Consider the following 12,670-nt stretch of genomic DNA (forward strand, 5'->3'; position numbering starts at 1 on the left):
CCTTTACCGAGCCTCAAGTACAACAGCAGGCTAAACTGCAGTTCAGTGGTTCACAAACTTTAACCCCAACCCCCCTATGATAATATAGAAACATCAAAAGGCCCCATCCCATTCTTTGTTTTGAATGTCACGTTGTGTATGTCATTTTTATTGCATGGGTGAACATATGATATAGTGCCCCATCTTTACAACTCTACCATTTACAGTGTGTGAGTCTGTGTGTTTGTGCCGATTACCTTCAACATTGTGCAGGGAACTCAGGGACTCTTCACTTTTGGCTGACCTCAATGTGGTTGTGTCTCCTCTGCCTCCTGAAACACAAGTGAGGAAAAGGTTTCAGCAAGGTCATTCACATGAGCTCTTCTTACTGCACACTTGACCCCCTCACCAAGTCCCACCCCTCAAACCCTGTCAGCAGTTTCACAATTTTCCTTCCAAATGTGGAGCGAGGACTCACCAGCAATAGCCATGGCCTTTAGTTCATTGGGCTCACTAGGGTTGCGGTGCAGCTTGCGCTTTGACATGGAAGAAGACTTGCCAAGGTTGAAGAAAGAACGCCAACTACCCACTGGAGACTTCTTGGATTTAATAGGAGGTCTCTTCCTATGATTTATAAATTGTTAAGGACACATTAGTAATGAAAAGTTAGTTTCACTGACTCACATACACAGTGCTCAATGATTTAGACACAGGGATGAAAATGATCAAACATTTGTCTGTTTTAAGCGATAAATGACCGCTTGCAGTATTGACAGCAACCAGCAGATGGAGACACATTCCAGCGTTATTGTGCATCAACCAGCATTAAAATAATAGTATGTTGCAACAGAATCTCCACTAGAGTTAAGACTAGGTCATAGATCTATGTCTCTGTGTATCTGATAGAGTTTATCTTGATTTCCTGAAGATATCCAAATGACATTTCAGTAAGAGGAGTTAACAAACCTCTCGGTGGGAAACTCGATGACAGTGTGGAACTTTCCCTGCAGGGCAGCTGGACCTTCGCCCACCTCGATGTACTTGCTGTCTTCAGTGACTGGAGAGTTGATCTGAGCCTGGGTCCTGGCCTGGGCTTCCTCCAGACTCAGCAGTTTAGTAGAAGGTGACGAAACCAGCAGGGATTTGGGCCGCGACAAGGAGTTGTGACCTGGTGGTGTGGAACAGTGTTCATCAGAGAGAGCAGCAGTAGGTAGCGGAGCAACTGTGTGAGCGGTTCGTACCTGCTCCCTCCCGTATCAGTGAACTGAGTTTGGTGCTGAAGAGAACATCCACGTGGTTCAGGATGAACTCCACCACCACCGACTGGATTCGGACTTCCATGAAGGCCGCTGTGCCACTGAAGCAGGCGGACTCTATCTGCTTGGACCTGGAGAATTGTGTTTGATTCAGTAATGATTCCAATTTAAACTAGCGCAACATTTGAAGATGGTGAATTAAACAAATAAATAGTGGGGGTTTAAGTTACAAAAAACTTTTTGGAATGAATTTCCAGCCTTTATTATTGTGTTGATCAGTATTCTCCCAAAGAAACAGCTGCTTGAATCCTTCTCAATCCGGTAGAATGACTAATAGAATCTAATTAAAGCAGGAGGCGCACCCTTCAATCGCAGCTAATTCAAGTCTCACAATTCCTTAATGGGAGAAGTAAAAAAAACACGCACAATAGCTCTGTGTCAAAATGTGAAGATCATTGGAATTTTCACGAGACATGTAATAATAACTCAAAGAACAGACAACAGCCAGTGGAGTCGGCTTGTGGGTTAAGATTGACGCACACTGAAAAAAAGGCATGTTTGAGCGGGACGGCGTCTCACCTAAGCAGGTTGGGCGCCCAGACGATGGCCAAGTTCTTGCTGTGCATATTGGTGATGTAGCTGAACGCTGCCAGTTGGGAGAGGTGTCTCATGAGGAACTCCAGGGTCCTAGAAATCAAATATCAATTCATTCAGATTTAATTGGCCCCCGCTAGCAATCAGCACACGAACACACTGCCTGCACAGTGCATTTTAACGTGAACAGACACCCAGCCTGCGTAACCACACACAAGCGCGCGTAACCATTTCGGGAGTTCACGAGCTGGCCACAGGGGGGCAGTGTGCCTCTAGACTGACCTGTAATGCGGTGGAGGAAGCTGCTGGATGACATCATGGATTTTGATGAGTCGCTCTTCGTCCGTTGCTGCTGATACGGCATCCTGCATGGAAAAAACAAAAGGGAGAGATGGAGGAATAAATAGTGAGATGTATCAGAACAGCGTCAAACCCCCTTTTCATCGCTGCTACATGGAGCATGGAGGGGACATCCCTGGTTGCCATAGCAACCAACAAACATTTACTTGCTATGCCGAGTGACCGAGCGGTTTACTACATTTGGAATGATTTGGGTGTGTCGATAATGCAACGGAGTCTGTGACTCATGACTGCAAGACACATTTGCAGAATTTGTCAGTATGATTTTCTTTCTTTGCTATAAAGATCGAGCAGTCAGTCACAGCCAATCGGTGTCCTTTTGGGACATCAGTAATCACTGAACACGGTTTTCTTCATAATTGAACTACAATGAAATATGTTCAAAAGCCACCTTCATTCCTGAGGTGAAGAGCAATTTCAATAAAACTAAAAGGTGTTGAAAGAAAAGACCTCAGTTAACTCAGTCTGTCCTTGTGACTCTTCATTGCATTAAGTTTGCTGGTTGGGTTCAGCCTTAGTAATACACATTGTTACATGTTGGGCAGTGCAGAATGATATTTGATTGAACAGGCAGGTAGTAATAACAGAAGCAAGAAATAGTTGTGCAGTGTTGAGTCCCGCTAAGGCTCTGCTTACGGAGAACTTCTCGTAGAGCTGGTAGGTGAGCAGGGGGTTGGGCAGCTCTCTGAAGTAGAGCTTGCACAGCGAGCCCACACAGTGGATGTCCTGGATGTAAACATCTTTGGTCAGGTCGGGGATCTGCTCAGAGTCAAACTCGTGCCTGGCAGAATAGAAAGAAGACAATGGAAACGTCAACAACTGAACCTCTGCTGAACAAAAGGTGCATCGATAAAGGGCTGCGTAGTTTGGTGGCGGCACACGACACACGGGAAAAGTTGAAGAAATGTTTGCGTATCGATGCTGTTGGTTCCGCTATGGTAATCGGCATGGCACTAATGCAGCAGACTGTTAATTAATATTTGTAATACATTGAGAATATTTTGAAGTGCAATGTTAAAAAAAGGTATTCATAAAACTCTTTGAGTGATTAAATCTGTGGCCTGAGAGGCAAAGTTCACGGTAAAAAACCCAAAGGTTAATACGTCATATTGTTAGCTCAGACTAATTGAAAAATGATCTGGATGACAATCTCTTACATTTGAAATGTGGAAGCTCAACAATGAGTGAGAGATAAGTGAGGAAACTACCCTCCTGCACATGGTCGACCCCACTTTCTATTCTATATACTATATAATACTATTCTGCTTACTTGCGTGTAAGCACACAACTCCCAGCGTCTCACAAACAAGAACTCCTTTAAAAACTTTTTACAAGCCACAATTGTGGTCAAAGCTCCATTTACAAATGTCCAGCCCAGTTAAATAGCTCCTAAAATCGGCTGATGAGGAACAACGGTTACCCTGTGAGTCATCCCAATGCTTTTCTTTCTTTTACAGATGCAATAATCAGATGCAATCACATGTTATCAGCAAGTACATTGAATGAAATGCTGTGATAAACCGGCTCCTACCGCAACTTCTGGATGTTTGAGGCGATCCCAGAGAGGCGGTACATGCCGTCCACCACGCCATGCTTCTCGATGAACTCGGTGCAGCTCTTGAGGACCTGGGGCACTGCAGAGAGAAGACACAAAACGGGTTAAACAAAACAGCAGGTCATCACACAACACTGTTGTCTGTCAACATTGGTCCAGTCTTCACTGAGAGCTGCGAGGTCAAGAATGTGGGGACTTTTCTCCCGAGTGCAGAGCGGTCGGGCCAGAGCTCCGGGGCTCAGAAGCATTACAGACTTTCTAGTGCTATTGGAAGGAAATGATGAGTGCAGAAACATTTGACCCATGTCAAGGAGAGACCAAAATATCCAGAAGAGCATAAAAAGGAGTTTGGTCTTCTTTTACTTGTACTTTTGGTTTTTCTTTAACCCATTTTCTACATGGACGCAGATCTGTGTTTGAATGAAGCAGCCAATCACATCCGCTTCAAAGCACAATATTAATGACTGTGTTTTTGAGCTGGGACAGACCGAAATAAAAAGCTCTTAATTCCCTTTGAGCCAACCATGAATCACGCAGACATGCTATTTATCAATGTGTGTGTGTGTGTGTGTGTTAGATAAGGATGGTGTGCATGATCTCCCAAGCCTCCCACAGCTCACACATCATTCAGAGGATGACAAAGTGGGACGCTCGTAGAAGCAGCTGCTCAGACAAATTCCGCACATAGCGAAGGAGAAAACGAGGCGAGGTTTGAGGAGAGCACATTCTGCGGCAGAAGAGGACTCCAAGTTCTTCACGTAGGAACCTTGTTGTTGTAGCGTCCTCGTCTCATCCAAGTGTCATTTGTGATAAAAGAACGTAACAGTACGTCTTTTGAATGTGGCGTTAGTTAGTTGGATTGTGTTCCTTTTGGAAGCTCAAAACGATTGAAGTGACATTGGTGGTGTTCAGGGCCGGACTAAAGTAGTCTTTGAGAATGTGTAGCGTATTCAGCTTTAAAGCTTTCCTGAAATTGGTCGGAATTGGAATAATTCAATGTTTCTATTGTAATCTGTAATATTTGGAACAAATCAGAAAGACTGGCATTTTTATAGAGCCAAGTGATGAAACTGGTGAGATGTTCAGGGTCAGAGCTCATCATCGGGCGTGAGTAGGCAGATCCCAGACCAGCCCCTCAACAGCTTGCCCCCTCTATACTAGAGTTTTATTTCGTGGAGACTTTAACTTCTATGAAGCAAGAAATATAGTCTAGGTCTACCTATCGAAATACCAGGAATGAATCACAACCAACTACTATATATTAAGCTAAGCTTTTGTTGAGTTGCCTCTTAATGCACAGTGCTTTTAATTGGTTGGGTTTTAACAGCGGAGCAGCAGCTTTACGCTGGTTGGAGCTGACGTCACAGCGTAATGAGGACGCCGTCACCCGCCGCTCTGCCATTGAGACCATCACCGTTCTGCTGAGTGCTCAGGAAATCAATGTCGCTACAGCACATCAACAGAGGTATGGATTTTAGCCCAGCGAAAACCTGAACTGTAACCAGATAGAGCTGTTGTTTACAGTTAGTGTGTGCTGTGTATTTAGCGGTTCATAATGACTCATATAAAAAGCATCAGCTTATAGATCGGAACAGGTGGAGGAGCAGGTGTGTCTTGAGTAGTAACATTTGCTGCAACAAATAGTTAACACTTGCAGTCATGTCAACTGTATATGCTCAAAATAAAGATGATTAAGTCCATTAAGTACCATCATTTGGTCATGATGATCCTTTGTGCCATGGTGACCCTGAATGAACTGATCGTGAACAGAGCATGATTGTGTTCATCTGTACATTTATGTGTTGCACTTCCTTGTCACCTTCCTAATCAAAAGAACCTGACTGTCTTGTTTGTCTGAGGCAGAGGGACTACTTTTTGTCTGAGCTCAAGCGCTACTGTGAAGTCATGTCACTGTGAGCAAATAACCAAAGGAAAACTCCATCGCACAAAGGGTAAACGGACTTGACATGTAGTATTTTCTAGTCTGTGTACGTGTCATAGTTCACCCATTCACACACTGAAAGCAGGGGCTGCTGCACAAGGAGCCACCTGCCAAACAGGACTAACCACTGATCATCTGCTGGATGGAGGACCACTGAGCCACAGTTGCCCTGTAAAGAAGGAACTATTTGTTTTTACCCTCAAACAAGGTTTGACTTAACATTGATTAATGAGCTTTAGAGGTGCTTGTGGCCAGATTAAATGGATCCAGAAAACACTGGCGCTCTGAGGTGTGTCCACACAGGTCTCACCATCATGTCCCGAGTTGAGGAGGTGCTCTCCCAGGTCGCAGCCGAACACCCTCTCCCGGAGGATGCCTCTCTGCTTCAGCTTCTGCTTGGTGGGCCGGGACTTCATGAAGGTGCGCAAGAAGGTGATCAGCTTCCCGTGCTTCTTAGACACTGAGGAACAAGGGAGGGGAGGAAGGAAGGACACATCTTAGACTTCTCACACGGCTGTTTTCCACTTGTGTCTAGCCGACTGGAGTGAAACGCCACACAAGGTACTCAGGCTTGTCCCATTGTGCATTTCAGCTTCATTCTAATGCAAACTCTTCTTTTATGAGCATGTAGTTTCCTTGAGGCGGAGGCTTCGTTTTTAGAAACCACCTCCCAGGCAACTACAAAGGAATCCCCAACATCCAATACCAGTATCTTCCGCTCGGCTTCCGAGCAGGACAAAAAAAGATGAAGGAGCAGACCGACTTAGAAAGCAAAACCGCATTAATCAGATACTGTGTCTGGGAAAGGCTCGTAAGCTTCTTAAACTGACAGGTTTATGGCGGAGTTTGGGGGACAATGGCGCTGGCTCCACATCAGATATTAAAAAAAAAAAAAAGAGAGAAAATCACACACTGGTAAGGTGACATCAGCTCAGTGTTTTTCCACTCTTGGGATTTGTGATTCTGGGAAAAAGAAGAAATAGACTCTAATAAGAGTTTAAGCCATCGATCTCAAATCTTAGTAACCCAAACCGTCACAAACGACACGCAAAACGTCACAGCTTGTGGTTTCCTAAATATAGCAGTGTGATTGTTTAATGCCTTTATTCGCGCTGCAGAAGTTCGAAATTTAAACTCTTCCGGGGTAAAAGTATGCGTCATTTATGCAGATTATACTTTACATTCTGTTTAGTGACAGTAAATTTCTGTTAGCGTGCAAATCAATCGAATAGAAAATAAAACCCCACCCGGTTTTACCAAGTTGAATATTTCCCTATCCGGTGAAGAAGAGGACCGAACCGATCATGTTAACCATCTCTTTCCCAGCTGAACGGCCCTGTGAAGTTTTCCACTCAGACACCTCTTTGTCTCCGTGTCCTCTCCGTGTCCTCTCCGTGCCTACAGTCTAACATCAGCTCCTGCCACGAGTCGTCCCTCTTCAATCCTCTTACACCTCACACACACTTTCAGCGGCAACTGTTCCTATTAAAACTTTGCAGTTTTATACTTTTGCTGCTGTCCCTCCAGAATCCCAGAGAGAAATGGCCAACAGAAGAACGTCCACCCTCAGACATGGAAGTCAACACATGGTTCCCTATCCTATGACTCTCAGCAGCGCCACATCTGGAACTTCACTAAATCTCTGGAGACGGAGCAGGCACAAGTGGAAAACTCACTTTTATAATGGTACATTCCTTTAACTAATGAAATCAGTCGTGATCGCAATCCTTTCCCTTCCTGTATGCGTTTCACAGACCTGACATTACCTGCTGCAAACCTTCCCACACACACACACACACACACACACACACACACACACACACACACACACACACACACACACACACACACACACACACACACACACACACACACACACACACACACGCAATTTAAAGAGGAAAGCATTAAGAATTCAATCAGAGTAAATGCCAAGCTTAAATCTGCTTTCATCCAAGTACAACAGAAAGTAGGCCACTGCTTAGCAAAGAAACAAAGCCAGCGGAGGTAAAGAAAGACACCTCTGTGTGTTTGCAAGATAACAATAGAACCATAAAAGTGTGAAGGCGGCGTTTAAAACTCCCAGCAGATGATTCACATACAGAGACCCACATGGCAGCATTAAGTAAACACGTGCTGTAACAAATATCATTATTTACAAACCCCCGAACAGACTCACTGCGAGAGACTCGTGGGCGTTAGAGGCCCAAAGACCATTAGGTGAAAATTAATGAGGCTGCCTGTCTCGCTAGACGTACGCTACGGAGCTAAGTGGGGGAGGCGCATTTAATAGTCTGCCGCGTCCCGTTAGAACGCACACATCAAGACCAGACTCCCACTAACGAGCTGATGGGAAAGGAAAGAACCTTTGTAGCTAAATTCATTTCGCAGTTTCTCCTTGTTTGGGCACAATACTGACAAAAATATGTATACGCACTCATTAAAATGTCAATGCTTATGTCTGACTATGTTTAGAGTCTTTCTTTACTTTTGATGTTTTTAACAAGTGTGGATTGATTTTGATCCAACGTGTCCATACATGGCGTGTTTCTGTGTGATACATCGTCTCACTTCGGTTACAATAAAAATAGAATTCGTCATTTAGTGTTTTTTTCAGCTGAATTCTTTCAGCTGTAAACACATTTAAAATAATGGAACCCTTGCCAGCGCACATTAATAAATACCTCTCCAAGTTAATAACTAACATGTGGAACAGACCTTTGAGTCCTGGCTCTCTATTGCGTGCCGTCTTAAATGACGCGGTGCAAATCGGTTCAGAATAAACAGCCGGCATCCCAGAACAAGATCCATCTTCAACAACTCACGGCTGGAACAAAGATCACCACTGAGGCAGCAGCTTTGTTTACTCACTGTTTAGGCATCAAGAATGGCCGTCGGTGTCGTGTCTAGTGGAGTTTTTTTTCTCAGAAAAAACAGACAGACTCAGTCTGGTTTTTGGGGGAAAAAAAAAGTAAAATTGCATCTACAAGCACGAGTCTCCGGGGGCCGGACAGAGACTCCCATCTGCTGACTGTCGAGGCAGATGGAGTCTGAGGGGGCCAGCAGCTCTGCAAGCAGGCTCAGCACTGAAAGCTGCCTCCGACGCGCTCAACACGAGGACCGAGCGACCGACACGGCCTTCAAAATGTGTTGCACGATGAATTGCTTCACAAAAGATTGAAGTCTTGCAGGGGATATATTTATGAAAGAATCCGTGCAGCAGAGGCCATGTGACCATCTGTGCCACGGTGAGGGTTTCGGGACAGATTTTTTCGTTTACAGATTGTAAAGCCTAATTTGTGATTTTGGGCCATGCTAAATAAAATGAATTGAATATTGACACGGCTCCTGAGCACCGCTTACGGATACGCTCCAGAAACGTATGAGGATGAAATCTCTGGACGGACGTGAACGCATGAGACAAGGACATAGAGCCCCGCGCTTGCTACTAGATTGGGTCACGACGCGTCCTTCCCCGACACATCAGCCTCTCCTGAGTGATCACTTACAGCATCGGCCAAGATTATCGATCGACCTCCACGTTGGTTTAACAGCTGACTGCAGGCGTGGCTCACCTTGTTTTCTTTACTAGCAGCTGTTGTGTCATTCATTTCAGCATTTTCTAACGATCTGACTGGCAACACGCACGCGCAGGGAGCAGCTGTTATTTGGTCGATTAGCGAGCTGCGTCTCCAGCGGCGTTCGCAGGTCTACAAGGTGAACGCCTCATGTCACGGTTTGCATTTTCTTATGACTGCTCATCATGTTCTGCACAACTATTGTGACACTGAGGACACACAAAAACGGAACAAAGATTTTATAGGCAGATCTAAAGTATCCAGTACTACCTCTCATTATTAAAGACCACTATACTACTCTAACATTTGGACTTTTTAAACTAAGGAACCAATTTACTTCCTGTTTACACCGTGAAGTGATTTTGGTTTTCAGGCTTGCTAGTATGGAGATTATTTTAAAAAATGCTTAAAAACACCCGTGTGGACAGTTTGTTTTTGTTTTCAAACTTTTTTTCACAAAAACGTAGTGGCGCCACTCCCCTTATCATCTCCCATAATGGAACTCTCTTCCTCCCTGGTTACAAATCTCTCCCAAATGATAAAACGACCCTGATGATATCATCTCGTTGTTTTCTCAGAAATTCCTCTCCAGAGGAATGCTATGACTGTTTCTGCAGGCTGAGAGGTACTAAGAATGACAAACAGTTGGAAGAGAGAAGAGGCCAAGCATTACAGCAGGAACAATTACAGACGTAATGGCAAACCTTACGCTCCGTTTCCCCCGCGAAAAAAAGAAAACAGCGACCGGCTCATTCCACTTAGTTAGCATGAAGGACAAGTTGAGTGAAATTGCTTTACAAAGTAGAGCAGTGATATTATACAGCAAAATAACAGGCTCTAGACTACAACTACTGAGCTGTTTTACTATGTGGGCTCTTAAAGTAAAGTTACGTCTCTCCGGGAGTAACGCAGAAAAGAAAAAAAAAGTCAGTTATGTGATTGAATAGCTGTTGGAAGATGTCTACAAATTGCTTTTCTTAACTATCTTTAACAGCCAGTAATGAAATTCACCAAGCCAACCTCATGACCTCATGGCTCTCATTGAGAGAGAAAAGGGCATTTAACTATGCAGACATGACTTCCAGAGAGATAATGTTTGCATTGCTTATCAAACTAAAGGAGAACACTGTGTTAACGGCCATTAACACTTCCTTACAATCTCGCAATGGGGCTTGTGGAGGCCGTTTAGTGTCTGAACAACAGAGCAGTGTCTGCCTGCAGAAAGGCAGCTATGAGCCACGATGACCTCTGTCTGGACAGAGGGCGTGTGTGGTGATAGCCAAAGCAAAACGCCTTATTGTACCACGTCCCGGCGCACCCCGGAACAACCACTTTAGCCAGGAGGAGCCGAGGACCTGGGTGCTCTACCCCCCGAAAACAGATGGCACAACTGTACAACACAGCAGAATTTAAACACAAGTGTCATGAAAGGTCAATAGCAGCATCAGTACACAAAAATGTACCAACCAGAGGCCCCAAACCTACTTTTTTTTAAAAAATAAAAAGTTAAATTATGACATCACAAGAAAAACATATTTCAAATTGATGAATAAATAAATCACAAAACCCTATTTTAAAAGTGGCATAGTTACATAGTCGCACATATAATTGGAAGGAAGAGGCGAATGTTATTCCCTGTGGGGTGATAGGAAGGGTCCATATTTGCCACACCTCTGGAGAGCTTTGACAGCCCGTAACTTCATTTACAGTGTGACTCAATGCTTAAACAGCAGAAATCAACGATGTAGCAGGTCGGTTTAGACAAAACACTTTGTGCCGGTTATATTTATGAAGGGAAACATTCGGGAATATACACAATTAATTACACTGCAGATGTAAAAGGCATCGTCCTACCTTTGCTCCATATGGAATCGCTGTGGGTGTTTTTAAGACACGGCTTTTTAAACTAGGTCCAAAGTACAACTACGTTGCCTATTTTTCCTTTTCTTTTGAACCGTAAACCTGAACGAAATAGCGCGGACACCTGCGCTGAAAAGGGCAAACACGAAGAGTGAGGAAGTTGAGAACAATTTGAGATGTGGACGCAACGAGCGGCGCTCAGTCAGCTCGCGTTGACTGAGTGAATCCACCCATTGGCTTACGTGCTGCCTTCAGGCGCTCCCGGAGAAAATGGGAAATACCGCAACACTACATACAAAGTTGCGGGTATTATTAAAGTAAATGTATGCATTGTTAATATATGCGACAATTAACAACTTGTGTTGGTATATCAAATCAAGAATACTTAATAATTATGTTTGATGTCTGTGCTTTTCAATTTTGGAATTAGCAGGAAGGAGAAACAAAGCGCATAAAATTATTTTAGCGAATATTTTAAGCGCACAACCCTTTTAATTGTTCACATGAGGTCTATCTAATCGTCACAACCCCAGTCATATTCATAATGCCGACATGCACATGTACTTATTTCTAATATTACCGACAGTTCATAAAGGCCGCACAGTCAACAGTGAGGGGTCTCCTGTCGTCTTGGAAGCATGATCTCATTAATTACCCAACTAGCTTAGTTCTTTAGCAGACATGCTAATCAAAAAATACTGGTGTCAGACTTTTCCCACTGCATGTGATTGCTTTAACTTCATCATTTCCACACAAAGACAAACAATTCACTGGGCTGATTCTCACATTTATCTTTGCATGTAGGTTATGATGTGTTGCTTGACTGATTAGCGTGCTGTAAAAAACAAAAATGCCACCTTTTGTTTTTGAGAGAATAGGTACTTATTTTCCTTAATCAATACTCAATATGAAATAAAAGAAAGTAGCCTTTATTGATCCCTGTGGAGAAATTATTCTCTGCATTGAACCCATCCCACGTAAAAGCACCCAGGGAGCAATTAGGGGTCAGGGGTCTTGGACACTTCGACACGCGACGTGGAGCAGCCGGGCATCGTTCCCTGTGCACCCCTCTACTCCATGCGCCCCCGAAAGAAGAAAAGGAAAGAAAGAATATGGTGAAGATATTCCTGTATTTTGAATGTAGGTATTTAACTCTTTGTGTAGTATTTTAATTGAATGTTATATTTGTACTTTTTACTATACGAGATGATGCGTTAAGGAAATGTTTTTCCCCCCCATGTGATCTAATCGGCAAACAAAATATCAAAATACTGACAAAAAATTAATGACAATTTGGCAGCGGTTGCGCAATTGTAATAAATTAAATAAATAAAAAAATAATAAAACTTTGTGCTGGATTTTTCAGCTTGGTTCATTCTCAAAATCTAGAGTAGCTAGCTTCTCCAAAGCTGCCAACCTCAACCAACCTGAAGTAGAAGATCAGAAAGGATCATAGTCCTACTGTCCTAAACCATAGCGAGACAGTGTTTCCCCCACCATTACCATTATGAGAGTGGAGGGGTGCACCCGTCCCAGAAAAAGTTTT

At 43.7% G+C, this 12,670-nt stretch overlaps 1 protein-coding gene across 9 annotated transcripts in view; it reads right to left on the minus strand.

The window, feature by feature from the left end:
* The window catches only part of arhgap32b (Rho GTPase activating protein 32b), a 79,720-nt gene that overhangs the window by 5,979 nt on the left and 61,071 nt on the right, over nucleotides 1–12,670 (minus strand). For 8 of the 9 annotated variants that reach the window (XM_040180162.2, XM_040180161.2, XM_040180160.2 and 5 more), the window contains 9 exons: nucleotides 5,997–6,146; nucleotides 3,721–3,823; nucleotides 2,826–2,970; nucleotides 2,112–2,194; nucleotides 1,815–1,922; nucleotides 1,221–1,366; nucleotides 946–1,147; nucleotides 458–603; nucleotides 237–311 (listed from right to left, as the gene is read on the minus strand). In XM_040180162.2, coding sequence (XP_040036096.2) covers nucleotides 237–311; nucleotides 458–603; nucleotides 946–1,147; nucleotides 1,221–1,366; nucleotides 1,815–1,922; nucleotides 2,112–2,194; nucleotides 2,826–2,970; nucleotides 3,721–3,823; nucleotides 5,997–6,146 — 1,158 coding nt within the window. Of the gene's footprint in view, nucleotides 1–236; nucleotides 312–457; nucleotides 604–945; nucleotides 1,148–1,220; nucleotides 1,367–1,814; nucleotides 1,923–2,111; nucleotides 2,195–2,825; nucleotides 2,971–3,720; nucleotides 3,824–5,996; nucleotides 6,147–11,118; nucleotides 11,404–12,670 lie in introns of those variants that run through there. The other variant, XM_040180164.2, reaches the window with a different exon arrangement.

The sequence above is a fragment of the Gasterosteus aculeatus genome, chromosome 7, assembly GCF_964276395.1.
Source record: "Gasterosteus aculeatus chromosome 7, fGasAcu3.hap1.1, whole genome shotgun sequence".
NCBI lineage: Eukaryota > Metazoa > Chordata > Actinopteri > Perciformes > Gasterosteidae > Gasterosteus > Gasterosteus aculeatus.